At 40.1% G+C, this 15,888-nt stretch overlaps 1 protein-coding gene across 1 annotated transcript; it reads right to left on the bottom strand.

Annotated features, from left to right (window-relative positions):
• Positions 1–11,636: 11,636 nt before the first annotated feature.
• LOC146698909 (uncharacterized) lies at positions 11,637–14,679 on the bottom strand. The gene is made up of 3 exons (XM_085471784.1): positions 14,511–14,679; positions 13,799–14,259; positions 11,637–13,193 (listed from the first exon to the last, which is right to left on the bottom strand). The coding sequence occupies exons 2-3, from the start codon at positions 14,220–14,222 to the stop codon at positions 11,809–11,811; spliced, it is 1,809 nt and encodes a 602-aa protein (XP_085327910.1). The 5' UTR covers positions 14,223–14,259; positions 14,511–14,679; the 3' UTR covers positions 11,637–11,808.
• Positions 14,680–15,888: the final 1,209 nt, after the last annotated feature.

The following is a 15,888-nucleotide window of genomic DNA, read 5'->3' as shown; positions in this document are numbered from 1 at the left end:
CCCAACACACACAGTCAACAAGCCCCAAGAAACACAATGTGTCAATATTAATCTCCCTGACAGAAAGTCGAAATATGGCATCTGTCACACATCATCTTCCCTCTCTCCTGTCTTTCTTTGGAGTGGAAAAAGATGGAAAGGAGGTGGTGCTGGTGAGAGTGAAGACGGGGAAGTTGTTGGAAATTGCAGACATGGACCGGAAAGGGCAAAGGACTATATGGGGTTTCCAAGAAATATTTTGTTTGAGGCATATAAAGTACTGGGAGTGCTTTATGCATGACTTACTGACAAAAATAAAACCTGGAGCATTGTTAGCCTTAAACTTTAAAAACATGAAATTTAGATATAGACAGCTAGTACATTCTCCTGACTGAGTCCTAACTGGAAATATACTCATAATATGGATGAAAAAAAAATCATTGTTTCCAGTGATGAAATATGACCTAATATCCAAACGCATACACAATGTTTGTCAACCCTTTAATATTTTCTATATTTCTGCAGAGATATGACCTAAAGCATCCTTAAAGTACAACAAACGAGAAAACCAGAATGTCAGTGATGTAGTGGCTCACCCTGCTCATGATCCATCACAATTCACAGGTTTGTAATTTGTGGACTACAGAAAGAAAGTTCTAAGTTTAGTTATCACTAGTTTGCTGAATTGTTCAAAATGATGAGAATTAAAATCCACTGAGAAGTGAAGGAGGCTCACAAACAGTCATTTCTGTAGCAGGAGTAGCAATTCTTGTGAAACTCCAAATGTGACTTTCCCCTTTAAGTGCAGTTTGGGTGAAGACCCAAACTATGTGAGAAGAAGTGAGTCCTGTGAATTGTAGAGATAATGGCAGATGGATACATTGTCATTACATAATCAAAATATCTGTGTGTGTGTGTGGGGGGGGGGGGGGGGGGGGTATATTTCAGTACCTTTGTGAAGCAATAAATGCATTTAAATATCTGTCAGTCAGCCCTGGATATAAGATAGCCTTTATGGTTGGTGTGCTCTCATGGACTGCTTATTTCAAATATTTTCAAAAGTCCAAATCTTTCAGCTAGATTACAGGCAGGACTTTGATTTTACATTTCCAAAGCATTATCTTCATTAAAAGCATTAAGGTAAAACACTGTCTTTCTACATGACCAACTTTATTCTTTTTAGTTAAAAGACATTTTCCATTAAAAGGTGCTGGCATATTTCACAATTCATTGCTCCACCATGATACTACAACCACCCCATTTCACAGATGAGCTATTTAAGGTATTTACCTTCCTCCCAACAGAATGTTTCTTATTGGTCTCATTCATTAACATAGTTAAAACAACCTTCCAATTTATTCCTGTGATATTTAGCAAGATGCAGATGGCCAATGATGTTCTTTGCTGCTCAGACTGACTTTATCTTTGAAGCTCATTGTTGTTTAGGGTTCTCCTGATGGGCCACCATAAGCATGATCAAATATGACAGAGGACTTCGGTGGCTTGAATTAGCCTTGTTCCTTTAGTTACCTCTAAAACTATTACACAAGGATCACATACTTCATCCACGCACAGATATGTGATACTGGCTTATTTCCCACATTAAATAAATCAAGACATTTATTTTTTTTCTCTTTAAAAAAAAGCAAACTAGGTACTCTTAATGTAATGTTAATACTTTTTTGAAAACCTAATAACTTCTTTTTTTTGGGGGGGGGGGGGGGGTATGTTTATGCAGGAATTAATACACTCACTGTGTAGTACAACTACATATTTAAGGTTAAAAAAAAAGGCTAAAAACACCAAGTCTGTGTGAGACGCAAGCTTTCTGACTGCAGGGCAGAAAAACTAATATTTCTGTTGTAACAAGATGCTTAAGGGCACCGATCACAACACAAGATCTCTTGGTGATGAGATATAAAATGTCCTCCTATATTTCATCAGTTTTCCCATGCTTGAGGTTTCTCCTCCCTTGCACATCCTTTCTTCCATCCTTTATTTATCCTTCAATCATCCAAGGCACTCTCTTCTTTTTCAGCCTGTTATCCCTTTCTCCCACTCACTTCTCCCAGAACACTTTCCTTTCTTTCATTCTCTCTCCATCTGCTTCCTATTCCTCCCACCTCTCCTCTTCCTCCCTCTGTCTTTCTGTCTTTTGGACACTTCTCTTGGTCCTTTCGGTATCCCTCCACCCTGCCTCTACACCCTCTTTTCCCCCTCTTTCCCCTGTGATGAATGAGTCTGTCTGCTGGGTGCAGTTCATATTTACTGAGCAGGGGAGCGCACACTGTCAGTCCCTCTTGCCCTCCACATCTCTATTCCTCCACTAAAGAGACAGAGAGAGCAAGAGGTTACAGTGGGATGAGAGGAGGAGGGAGGCCAATGCAAAGAGATCCACTTCAGCAGTCAGCACGATAGCAGCTGGCCTGGTGGGGACCACGTTAGTATGGACTAGCATAGTTTGTCAATGCTAGCATTTGGCGTCGGAGTGAGAGAGAAATCCCGCGTACCTCTCGACCAAGCTGTCAATGTGGTGATGGTAATAGGGAATAAACAGCGTCTTTCCATCCTTTTATGTGTAACTCAGCAGCCCACTCTCAGTTTTCTCTCCTTCCTTTGTGTGAGCCATGCTTTTAGGCAAAGTGGACTTGAGAGGGAGAGAAGTAAGAGCCGCTACCAGCAGCAGCTTACCAAAGGCCCACAAAATACCTGGTTTCATCTACGCCTACATGCAGCAGTGTGTTGCAGCGAGTCAAACTGTGTGTTTTGACCCGTGTGTTGACCCCTTCATGAATGAGAGGAATGGATGTGGGCCTACCAGAGCCCAAAGGGACAGGCCAAGAGCCGCCGCAAAGCCCTGCAGAGCCACCATCTCTTCCCACACACTGACCTCGGAGGCCAGCCAACACCAAAACCACTGTAGCCTGACGACATCAGTGACACGCAGCGCCAACGCGCGCAATGTGTTCCTCTGCCAAATTGACAAAAATATAGACAGTAAATACAAGGAAAATTGGATAGCTCAAATTACATCACAAAAAGAAAATCCTCTCAACTGGACTTTTATAAGATTCAATATGGGGTAATTTAATTCTCAGTCTGCAACCTAAAACACTACCAAGTGTCTGTCAAAGGTGGCTGATTGAAAATGTTTTTGGCCATTTGGCTTTCAGACGGGGAAACCTAAATAAATGTAAGGTTTTACGTTGTCAATTTGTTGATGATTTGCAGTAGATTCTTGGCCATTTTAGTGCTTCTATATCTTCCCTGATAAAATGTAATGTCACTGTAAACATTGAAATAATACAGCTGCATGTTCGAATCCAAGAAGGACAGTGAAAGAGAATGAAGGGAAAATAGAAGCAGGGGAGGAAAAGAGCAGAACGCTGAGAGGGGGGGAAGGAAAGCATCCTGCCATAATCATCTGAATATTAGGGAAAATTGGACATAGGAAAGGCGAAAATTGGATATGGGAAAGATTTCTGAAGAGCAGAGGAAAGCCTGAATGCATCAAATGTGAAAACAATGACGGATATCAAAACGGATGGAAACAAATGCGGGCCCCTGTGGATAAATCACTGCTGTAAAATCTCTTTTAGAGATCCTAAAAGCCATCTTCAGCTGACAAATGAGAAGGTCAGAGGTCTTTCACGGGGAGCACTGTAAGATGAAGCAGCACTGTTTATGATGAGGGAGGAGGTAAAATGTTACTTTACAATGGAACATAAAACATATTTTCTACATACAGTGCCAACCGCACGCTCACTCCATACGGTAGTTCAAACAAATCGCCTAAACTTCTGAGCAGGAGACATTTCCTGAGCTCACTCATTCCCCGAAGCATCCTTTCCACAGCTATCCATTTCCCCCTGGTGTCTCAAGAGAGGAACTACTGCCATTTCAAAAGGTGGTCTCTTTGGGGAGAAATCTTCAGCCAGCTCGCCCGGTCTAAGACTGGTGTAGGCCTCAAACTGTGACGCATCCAGCTGTCACTCAACTGGGGATAAGATACGCATAACACTGTATGGAAAGGGTAAAGAGTAACACCATTATTTATCAGGACCCATTCTCTCCCATCCTGTGTTTGTGTGCTCCATCGCTCCCCCCACCACTTTCTCATCCCTGGATCATATTTGTCCATCTGCCTGCCACGCCGATGGAACATTCCAAAAATGGCTGCTGTGCAATCTATCTCAATTTTCCAAATCTATTAACTTTCTTTGTGTGGCCTGCCTCTCCTCGAGCCCGATCTTTAAAAACCGTGGATGTTCAACAATTATGATAACTGCAACAGGGGGAATTAGAGAATCCACCCATTCATCTCTCTGCCCCTCCTCCACACAGACATGACGCGGCTAAATGAAAAATGGACACGCTTTAAGAAGTATTGATTCCAGCTTTAAACAAAGGTACAGTCAATATTATTTACTCCTAAATATATCTTTGTTATCTGTGCTGGAATCGTAGTTACTACTCTGTCCCTGTAATTGCGGACATAAAAATAATAGACCAATTCCCACTGAATTGACCGAGACAGGTTTGGTTGCGGCTCGTGTCCTAGTGATGCATATCCTGGGTGTAAATGAACGTGAACAAGGTTTTCCTCTGATGACTGCCTTACTAGAGGTAGATATACACACACATTTATATATAACAATCCAAATAGGAAATAAAGTGAAAAAGACACAAAGCAATGCATTTTACGCATCTGAAAGATATAAATGGAGCTTTTCTTTTCTATGCATTGTTTCAGAATATGTTTCCCTCTCACAGAGCTTTGTCATTTATTAAGTTTATCATTTATTTTTTTCCTACTAAACATTCCATTAGGCCCACTGGGTTTTTTTTTTTCTCATGTTCAAAATATACTTTTGTTTTGGGCTTTTAAATCAGATGTCTTGTGTGCCCTATAATAATCTAGCATTTCTAACTGGCAAAACAGGCCTTTATTATGCTAGTCTGTTAATCTTTTGCAGATATAATCATCATAATCAAATCCTTTGCATTCAGTGACTGTCTGAACTCGAGACCCATGGACAACATCAAGTTCTACATTTCCTACTGTGAGATGCTCAGCTGGGCCTTTAATGCAGTTACACCTTTAGGTCTGTCACCATCCGTGTGCCGTCTTACCACTGTGTCACCTCACACATAGAATAAATCCCACAGCCTGTCATGCACCTTGCAGTGATAAGGCATTTTCTCTGGTATTTTCATGCGAATATACTTTCAACTCCTGCACCTTTCTATCGTTTTTTGTAAACACACTCATGAGGTTTGTGTCACCAGGAACTATAGATATTACCTGTACAATGGGAGCAATGTAGTTACCACTATTCCCAATACCATGCTATACCTGGTGACAGCAACTCCTCAAAACAAACTGGGCATGTGTGATTTCCCAGAAACGACATGAAAACGAGAAACATTCTTCTTCTTGTTTCTTATAGCCTGTTGATCTGTTTTTACATACTGCTCAGCGCCTTTCTGGTTTCCTACACAACAAACATCAAATATCAGTGCTGGCATTTAGTCCTTTGGTATTTGCAAAAATAAAAACCCTCTTTCATTTCAGGAAACTGATTTTTTTCTCTTAGGTGTTTTTATTTTAGATGAAAGTTAAAACCTTGTGATGATGAAGTTATAAAGAACTGCTTGGAGACTGAACATTTTAATAATTCAGCTCTGCTTTTTATTGTAGTGCAACAATAGTGGCAGCATTAGGAGTTTTTTTCTCAATCTGGGTCTGAGAGGCCAGACAAATTACAGCATTCAAATCTTACTGTTCAGAAAATAATAACTTTGTGTTGACCAGCACAATACAACTACTCTGTTTGAAAAGGGATTTAGATGAGGAGTTGCATGAGTGTACATGGTTTACTTGTAATGAATGGTTTGAAAAGGTATCAAATGTGATTGTATGAGTTCTCCTGAACTTGATTGACTGTTTGCTACAGCAGGAACTATAACAAAAAATAAGCAGAAATGGCAAAACGAAAGCTGAATCTTGAAAACAACCCTGCTCTGATCTGAACAAATAAAAAAAAGATATTCCAATGAGAGTTCCAATTGTTTAAAGCTTAAAATACCTTATCATACATCTAGCTGAAAGACAAGGATCAGTAAAAGATTATGTATGAAGCAACTTACCAATGTTGCTTTCCACTGCCTCAGCTTGTGGTGTCACCTCATAGAGTCCAGTTAAGCATGCATCAGTATCTTCCTTAACAAATGCCTCCAAGCCTTTAAATTCCCAATACCCAAACTTTGTTAAAAGGTACGTTTCATGCATCTCGGTTTCTGCTGGCACCTCTTTGAATTGTTTACAGTTAACATTATTCCAGCCTGAGCTCTCTTGTTCACTCCTCAGCTCTCCTTTATATTTAGTACAGTGTGATTCTAGCTCATTTTGCAGACTTGACAAAGTTGTTATTAATGGTGTGTACTTCACTGCACTGTAAAGTATTCTTTTCAGTGCAAGATAATGTCTGTCATTCTCCCAAAGTGTGTAATGTTTTTTTAGAACTGCTTGGAGGCAATCCTGGTCAACATACCTCAGTTTTTGTGGGATTGAAAACTGTAGTTTTGGTTTTGGGTCAATAAATGATTTTGGGGAACAGAATCTCGCCAAAGATCTGCCTCATTTCCTGCAGTCTCCGGCTTATAATGGCAGTCTTGTATGTCTTTGAATTCTGCATGGTGTTTGCAATCTGACTGCAGATCTGTCTTAGCAAGCTTGGTCATCTTACCAGCTGCCTTCTCATCAGTGTAGACAAAAATAACTGCAGTGTACAGACATTTAATGTCATATATTAACCTAAAAAGGGATTTTATTATTATGTCATTACATTATTACAAAGAGTAGTACTGAGGTATATCATAAACAGGACCGACTCAAACTGAACTTCTGTGGCTTGTTACTTAATGCCTAAATCCCATGAGGTTTCAGTCTCTGAGGTTTTTGTTTGCTGAGATTATTTTCAGTGTTTCTACATCATCTGTGTAGTTCTGAAAGCAGAAGTGTGAACTAAAAACATATCAAATGAAAATATGTCACATCCCCTCGCTTCATTTTAAATACAAAGGGAAAGTTATTGATTATATGACAAACTGAAGAGGCCAATTTAAGCATATGATGCTCAACAGCACAGTCTTGGACATGTCTTGGAGGCAATCCTGGCCGGCATACCTTCTTTTCACAGCTGACAATCTGACATATCATAGCAGGAAAAGCACAGGTGTATTAACAGTGGTGCATGCCACTTAATGGGTAGCCGTGGTTTATGCATACTAGATTAAGGTCATTTTAAGGACCTAACGCAAATGCCTACTTCAAATGCCTGTACTGTGAAAAGGTCTTGAGCCATCCCTGATTTCTAGATAGTCTGCTTTCAAGGAGCCAGACTTTGTGAGTTTTTTAAAAGTGGCCTCGATTTATAGTTTTCCAGGCTTTCTACAGGTCCTTTAATGTTGGTCTTTGGATTTGATTGCTTTTTCACTCATTTTCAGTTGACTCCTTGCACCTGACCATTTTACGAGGCATGTCTTGTTTGTTAAGCCACTTAATGCTGACATATTCAAGCATATAATTGGGGCTCAACAAGGTAACCCTGGATTCTCCCTCTGCACTAGGCCAAGACTGGGGCCTTCCTACCTACCTTTTTCACTCACTATGTGCTTACACATCACTCTGCATGTAATCATTAGTCATTATTAATCTTGGGCTCTCTTCCATAGTGTGTATTTGGGCCTGTCTTTCTCCCCTAGCCCTCAACCAGTCGTGGCAAATGTCTGCCTTTCTCTGAGCCTGGTTCTGCTGAAGGTTTCTTCCTGTTAAAAGTGAGTTTTTCCCTCCCACTGTCACTACGTGCTTGCTCAAAGGGGGTCATTTGATTGTTGGGGTTGCAATATAAAGCCCCTTGATTGCTGTTGTGATTGACACTAAATAAAAAGAAAAAAGGGGGATGAACGAGTATTTTGTCTATGCATAACAGACAACCTAGCAAAGAACCAAAAAATGCCAAAGACAACACAGACTGGAAAAAAGTCGTGTTTTTTACATCAGCATGTTGATTCCCAAAGAGCTATTAGCCAACAACTTTAGGGGCTGGTCTACCTACATCAGATGAACACTTTCTATAAGTCATGCCCTTAATAGGTAAAGCTCCAGCAACACAGGACCTGAGAGATAAATCTGGCTATTCAATTGATCTGTTTTCTTGTCAGAAATGGTCTCAGTGGATGTGTAGCTGTCACAAAGCCATTCTTAAACAAGCATTTTCTCTGCTACACTGAAGAAAATGCTCCAGTATGCCAAATCACACTAGAACTGGACTGAAAATTAGGTGCAATAGGTCTTATGGAGTGGAGTTAATCCAGTTTAGAAAAATTATGGTTTAAATCATCTCAGGTCCAGAGAAAGTTGGGAGAAAAGTACAACAGCCATCTAATGTCTACAGCTATCTGCAATCCACAGTGGAGGCATCTATTACTTTACATGGACGTGTTTTCAGCTAACGTTAGCTTATAAAAGCCAGCTTGTCTATCTACCAATTTTGCAATACATAACACATTTGGTTATGAAAATATTTTTTTCTGGTTAATAATTTTTATATTTTGTTTGTATTTTAAATTAGATTATATGAATAGAAATGTGGATTAAAGGTATTAAATGCTACTTTTCTCAGCAATAAAACTGATAGACTTAACTTCACATAAAACTAAACCCACTTAACTGACCTACTGCGTCATTCACTATATTGCTTATTACTCCGGACTTGGTTTTTTGGTTTTCCTTGAACCTTTAATGATGGGTGCAGTACTTCGTACATACCTAAAATGAACTCGCATCTGGACACGGTATTCTTGAGCCTGGTTATTGAAGCTGGAATATCTCGGAAGGAGCGTCATTTCACTTGTAAGCTACACTGGCTTGTGTTATTGTTTTTTATTCAAACTCTACCTGCCGGAGCTCTCGGCTAAGCGGAAAAGGAAGCGGTCGTTTTAAATTCCCTCCAGCACCGCAGAGGCGTGGCGTTTATGTTGAACACTTGAAGGTTGGTGGAGAAAAGCACAAACTTACTTTAGTTTCACATTATATGAGAAGATTATAGAGATTAATGACAGAAAAAAAAAACATTATGACGCATAAACTTGCACATGAAAACCCTTAAATATGAATTATTTACTGAGCATTTTACTGATTGCTGTGGATCGGTCTTCCAGGCAGCTACGTTTGTGGTGGACAGATGCTATAAGATAAAAAGACAATATTAACCGAAAATAATATTATGTTATGCAATGTATTCCGGAGAAGTGCGGATTTTAATGCAGGGGTGGATTTGTGGTCTAACATTTATTCACCTGTTTTCACTTTAGTAAATAAAAATAACAAAAGTTCATCTGCACTAAATCCTGCCTCTGCCCCACTTAAAGTGCCTCTATAATGTACTTTAAAAACAGCGAGCACTGACCAAAGTGCTGAACATAAAATAAGAAAAAATATCAAAATAAATATAAATACTAAAAATAAAAATACAGTAAACAAATAGAACACTAACATCAAAAATAAAATCCAAATAAATTTAACATTTCTATACTGGGTTAAAAGACAAACTGAAAAGGTGGATCTTTGATCGCTTGAGGAGGCCTTTCTAATTTGTAATGGCAATGCGTTCCACAATTTGTCTTTTTTAGGGGCATATAAACCTGCGTATCATCTGCATATAAATGGAAAGCAATTTTTTGCCTTCTAAAAAAAAAGGGGAGAAAAGCAGAGGTCCAAGTATTGATCTCTGTGGTACCCCACATGAGACTAGAGCTGGGGAGGATCTAAAATCTGAAAGGCTGACACAAAATGTTCTCTCAGCCAGGTAAGACCTAAATCACTTCAGAGCAGTACCATGAATGCCTACACAGTGTACCAAGAATCATAGTAAAATATTGTGATCCACTGTGTCAAAGGCAACTGTTAAGTCTCGGAGAACCAAGATCACATGATCCCCTATTTGTAGCCAGGAGGACGTCGTTAACAACTGTAAGCAATGCAGATTTGGTGCTATGCAGAGATTTAAAACCAGACTGAAAAATCTCAAGGACATTATTTTCATTTAAAAAGGTTTTCAGCTGATTATATGTAATTTTCTCCAGAATTTTAGAGAAAAAGGAAGCTTGGAAATAGGCCTAAAATTTGATAAAACAGAGGGACTCAGGCTAGTTTTCTAAAGCAAAGGCTGAACTATAGCATGCTTCAAAATTTTAGGAAAAATACCAGATGAGAAACTGGTAATAACAATAACAAGAATGAATAGCCCAAGAGTAGAAACGACCTCTTTAAATAATTGAAGTAGAACAACATCAGTAGGGGAACCTGAGGGCTTCAGATGACTAACAACCTCATAGAATAAAGAGAAAGTTACAGGCTTAAACTGGTAGAAAACAGCACAGCAAGAAACAGGGACTGAAGGGTCAAGAGCAGGTGGTGTTTTCTGAGCCCTGGTGTTATTCACCTTTTCCACAAAGAAATTCAGAAATTTCTTACATACCTCAGAGGAAGCTTCAATACAGTCAGACTGAGGAACATTCAACTAAAACCAAAAAAAAAATGTCTTAAAAAACATTAGCACAACAAATTATTCTCAAAATTCTTTTAATTTTATTAAGATTGGTGGGACAAGTGGCTGCCCACACAACATTGCAGTATAAGGATAAAAGAAACTGTATTAAGGCATTAAAATGCAAGACTGATTTAATAATAATCCAACTGTACAGGAAGAATATCCAGAATTTTTGTATGTGTCCTACATGCACAATAAGTTTTCAAGAATATAATCATCTCCCAAAATAATTACACAATTCTGGCCAATTAATTAGCCAGCTACTAAAAAAAATAACAGTCTACACTCTTACTTCTACTTCTGCTTATTATTTTAAGGTGGTGAAGTAATTAGATTCCTTCTTTTTTCAGTGCAAAAAAACCAACCTAACATAACCCATTTACTGCCAAGTCGGGGGGGGAGGAGGAGGAGGCAAAAACACCAATCATAAGCTAATTCTGCATTTGTAAGATGATCTGTTCTGCATGTGTTAGGTTGATGCTAGATCTCACACGTGACTCAGTGTTAATGCATTCGTCACATAAACTGACTCAACTTCACTTTATTTACACACAAACATTCAGACAAACATGCAGCTTAAAGCGCTTCACACAGCAAAACCAAAACGACACAGAATGACATTAAAACCATTCACAACATTAATTATATAAATTATAGACAATAAAATATAATACTAAAAATAAATATATAAAAGCAATAAATACAGGGATACACCTTGCACTTCAAACTTTCATTGATGTATTACAGATAATTTAGTAATCAACAAGTGGAAGAACAAAAACAATCCATTAGCAGAATTTCATATGATTTGTTCAAGCTATCTTTATAGTGTTTTGCAAAAACAGATTATTGTTGCGACAGTGCCGTTAAAAGAAAAACTACTGGCAACCACCAGTTCTACCCAGCAGCCTCCTTGTAGATGGACCTATGCTATACATTTGAAAATACTAGATGATTTTCAGAAATGCTGACCTCTGACCTTTACATCGAGCTCACTGAGATTTGAACTTAGGTTTTTACACAAACTTGGTTCCCCAGCGTGACAACAGCCTTTTACTTTTGATGGGTAAAAAATGTCATGCATTACATTTACAGGTAAGAGTTTGCTTTAACACATTCATTTAAAAAAACCAAACAAAAACAGACTGGGTAGTGTACTTTTACTTGCAACTTAAAGTCAGCACTGTCCTATTTACAATCTTCTCTTTAAAGCTTAGCGGCATTTGGCAACGTGACCGGAAAGATGGTGAGAGCGGGCAAACCTGCGGAGGCATTTAGGGCAAGAATACGGCTTCTCGCCCGTGTGAGTTAACATGTGAGTTTTCAAATGGCCCGACAGGCGAAAGCTTTTCCCACATTCTTGACATGTGTAGGGGCGCAGGTTAGTGTGACTCCTCCTGTGCTTCCCCAGATCACCAGATGAAGTGTAACAGCGGTGGCACTCGGGACATTCAAAGGGCTTTTCCCCAGAGTGTATCCGTTTGTGTTTCACCAAGTCACCGGACTGTGTGAAACTCTTATCGCATTCAGTACATTTGTAGGGTCTCTCACCAGTGTGGGTGCGTTGGTGATTTCTTAAATGGGCAAGGCGAATGAACCTACTGCCGCAGACAGTGCAGTGGTAAGGCCTTTCACCAGTGTGTGTTCGTAAGTGTATTTTTAAAGCGCCAAGATCTCCGATCTTCAACCCGCAGTCTCCGCACTGATGAGCTTTCTCGTTGGTATGAAGTTTAGTGTGAACCCTCAGGTTTCTCTGAGTGTTAAAATTTTTCCCGCACACATTGCAGTGGAAGGGTCTTTCACTTGAATGTGTCCTCAGGTGTAGATCCAGGCTAGACTTCAATCCAAACTCCTTTCCACATTCCGAGCAGGAATATTCCTTCTTGCCAGAGTGTGTGGTTAAATGGCACTTAAGATGGTGGGACCTTAAAAAGGCTTTCTCACACACCTGACATTTGTAGGGCTTCTCCCCTGTGTGTATTTTCATGTGTTGTCGCCAGCCGCTGCGCTCTACAAACCTCCTGCCGCAATCCTTGCAGACAAACGGCCGGTCGCCTGTGTGGGTGCGCATGTGGTCTTCCAGGCTTTGAGGTGTGCGCACTTTCTTACCACATTCTGGACACTCCACACCAGTGTCCAGACAGATTGGTTTATCTTCAGGTTCCGTGCTATCTAGTTCATGACACAAATGAGGTCCTTGACCCCAGGTAGTTTTGAAACTCTTCCCACAATCAGCACAACTGAGATATCCTCCTCTAGTAACCACAGACATGTTGTGCCAGCGCTGACAGTGATTTTTTAGGTTCTTCAGGTACTGGAAGCTGCGAGCACAGGTTGGGCAAGGGTGAAGCCTGCGGGGAGGGGCAGAAGGGTGGACTTCACGTACGTGGACCCTGAGGTGTACTTTAGAGTTAAAGGTACTGCTGCATGCACCGCAGCTGTATTTGGGGATGAGATTTAGTGTGCGGCTTGAGAAGCACGTGTTGAGTTTCGCAAGGTACTGTTTCTGATGGACCCACTTAACATGCTTCTCCAGGAAGTCCAAGTCAGTAAAGGAGACAGTGCAGTGCGGACATGGAAAAAACTCAGATGACGACTCTACATAGGAGTGACAAAAAAATAGACAGGAGTCACATCAAGCAAAGGTAAGAATGTATGATTAGACTTTTCCTGTTACAGTAATAGGAAACTCTCTTGATTTATAATAAAGACATTTAAGCTGTGTCACCCAATTTGCACCCAATTTTTGTTTTTAAAGTTATTAAAGATGTATGCTGTAAGATAATTCCACTCTTGAAAAAGAGCAGTTCAAATAAATAATTTAAAGCCCTAAATTCATGCCCATGATGAGACTATGTAAACTTCTGACTATAACTATATATTCAGTGGCTGGATCTGGATTTTTTAATGTAATGTAGTTTTTGGTCAGAATCTTTCCATTTTCTTGTCTTGCTATTCCCTTCAATGAGGGTGTCTAGCTTAAGGATCACTAACAGTGCTCCTGTTATTTCTTAACTTTTTTTAAAACATATGTATTTAACCCTCAGCTGATTAAAAAAATGTAAATGCAGATACACCTCTAGAGCTTGCATTAATGTGTTTCTTATACATACTTTTCAAGCTAAAACTGGCTATTTGTAAAATTTGGAAAAGGTGAATAACAACTAAAAGCAAAAAGACCCAGACTTAAGGCCGGTCTCTACCTCTGCAAGCCTCCTCCTCTCCCTCTTCAAACCCCTCTCGGGCGCTGCTTGCATCCTCCACCTCTTCTTCACTCTCTCTCTCTTCTTTGACCCACGACTCCGGCTCCTCCTTGACAGCAGCTTCAGTGAATTCATAATGTGGTGGATGGTAGGAGTCAAACTCCTCCTTTATGTGTCCTTGTGAAATATAAGCATCTGTAATAGTGTCAGGCTTAGTGTCTTCTGTGCCTTCACTGTGCTCCTCGCTGATCTCCTGCGAATGTGGCTCCTCCTTTATCTGGATATTGAGGCCGTGCCCATTAGTGTATACTTCACTGAAGCCTTCCTCGCCATCACTCCCCTGCTCTAATTTATGCTCAGCTTTAATAGTGACCGCATCGCTTTGTGTCTCTTCTGTCTTTGCCTCCCCTTTTGTGGATTTCATCTTCACGTAATCACCATTAGGGTTTCGTCGTGGCGTGCTGTGGAGCAGAGGAAAACACCGTTATGTCGAATATCTCGATGGACACTTAGATTTAAAAAGGCAGTCCGAAAAACACAGGGAACAGAAGCAAGCGTCATCTAAATATTCCCTGACTCTGGTTATCTGATCTTTGTTAGCTCACATTAGCTAAGAAGCATTAGCCTAGCAATAGGCTAACGCCGTTTACTTTCCTACAGCTGTGCAACTGTCACCGTTTCGCTTATATTCCGCCACAAAGAAGAGACTCACAGTGTTAAATCGGGCGCTTAAGCCGCAGCAGCTTCTTCACATTTAAGCGACCATTTACTGGCAGCCTGCATCAGTTATAAATGGATAAAAACACAGGAAGAGCACCGCACACTTCCTCTGGTGCTGGCCAACCAGAGCACACCAGCCTTGTTTACCTTGAACCCGCTTTTAAAGTGACAGCTACAAAAAAACAAGCGTCACAACAAATCACGCCATCCTGCATCATAACTTATCTGTCATGCTATACGTGATGTAGATGGGTTAAGAAAGATAAAAAAGAAAAAGAAAAACTACAAAAAGAAAAATATCCTCAGTTTTAACAAATTCTCACTGGTCAATTCGTTAAGTTCACCTTGATAATACTGCGTTACAACCTCCTTTGTCCTAATTATTCATGGTATAGAATCAACAAAGTTTTGGGAACATTACATATTGACATGAGAGCATTACACAGTTGCTGTAGATTTGCCAGATACATATCCTTGATGGCAAGTGGTTATTTGATTTGCTGTTGCCTTGAATGCCAAAGCAGGGCCAGGGGAGGTAAAGATGCAGAGGCTTTGCAGGCCAGTCTCTGCAGGCACTAAAGTGTCTGGGCACTAGAGGACTCCAAAACCATAGAGCAATCAAGAACGACACAGATGCAGCAGAAAAGGTGCCAAGCAGCCTATGGATCAAGCGGACCAATCCATGGATGACAATTGCTACTTGGACAGTCAGTGCCTGGGTTGCACAGGTGAGGGTGTATGACGTTGAACGACCCGAAACACTCACTGAAACCAGATTGCATCACTGTTGATGTGTTGCATCAGAAAATGTATGCAAGAACTTGAAATACTTAGGCTTCTCAATTAGAAGCACATTAGTCTGTACCAGGTATAAATATGTTGTAGGGTTTTCCAGCTCTCCTCCAAAATATCATATTGGGCCAGGGGGGTAATTTCCAGGGGGGGGGGGGGGGGGGGGGGGGGGGGGGTGTTATGACCCCCCATAAAAAGACCCAACCAATATAACCCCCTAATAAAATTATGAATTATCTTGCATAAATAGGCTGTTTTCTTTACTCCTTTCAGGTTTTAACAGCAAATTAGTTGCATGTTTAATCATCTAGGAATTTACCCAGATTTATTTATTTAGACAGATCTTGACCCCCCAATGTTCAGCACAAAGTTACACCGATGTATTAGGCAGTACCTTCTGGGCAAGTCATTTGCAGTTTTGAACTCTTAACTGTCAGATTTAAAAATTTAAAATCACTGTAAATTACTTTTACCTCAACATTAAAATGTTACCATTACAGCACGCTTATTTTTACTAAAACTTCAGTTGTAAGCCATTGCTAGGTTTCTTGTGGTCAACGTGACAAGATTAATGTCTG

The sequence above is a fragment of the Copadichromis virginalis genome, linkage group LG11 (genome assembly GCF_057382275.1).
Source record: "Copadichromis virginalis isolate Kocher_CV1m ecotype Utaka linkage group LG11, C_Virginalis_male_GT1.1, whole genome shotgun sequence".
Classification (NCBI taxonomy): Eukaryota; Metazoa; Chordata; class Actinopteri; order Cichliformes; family Cichlidae; genus Copadichromis; species Copadichromis virginalis.
The sequence above is the reverse complement of the archived record's forward strand: the minus strand, read 5'-3'. Positions and strand labels throughout refer to the sequence as shown.

What these genes read in the sequence shown, in the direction of transcription:
- LOC146698909 (XM_085471784.1), bottom strand. Translation starts at nt 14,222, where the DNA reads ATGAAATCCACAAAAGGGGAGGCAAAGACAGAAGAGACACAAAGCGAT. An exon ending in AGAGGAGGAGGCTTGCAGAG is followed by an intron (nt 13,194 to 13,798) that starts GTAGAGACCGGC and finishes ACTCCTATGTAG; the next exon opens with AGTCGTCATCTGAGTTTTTT.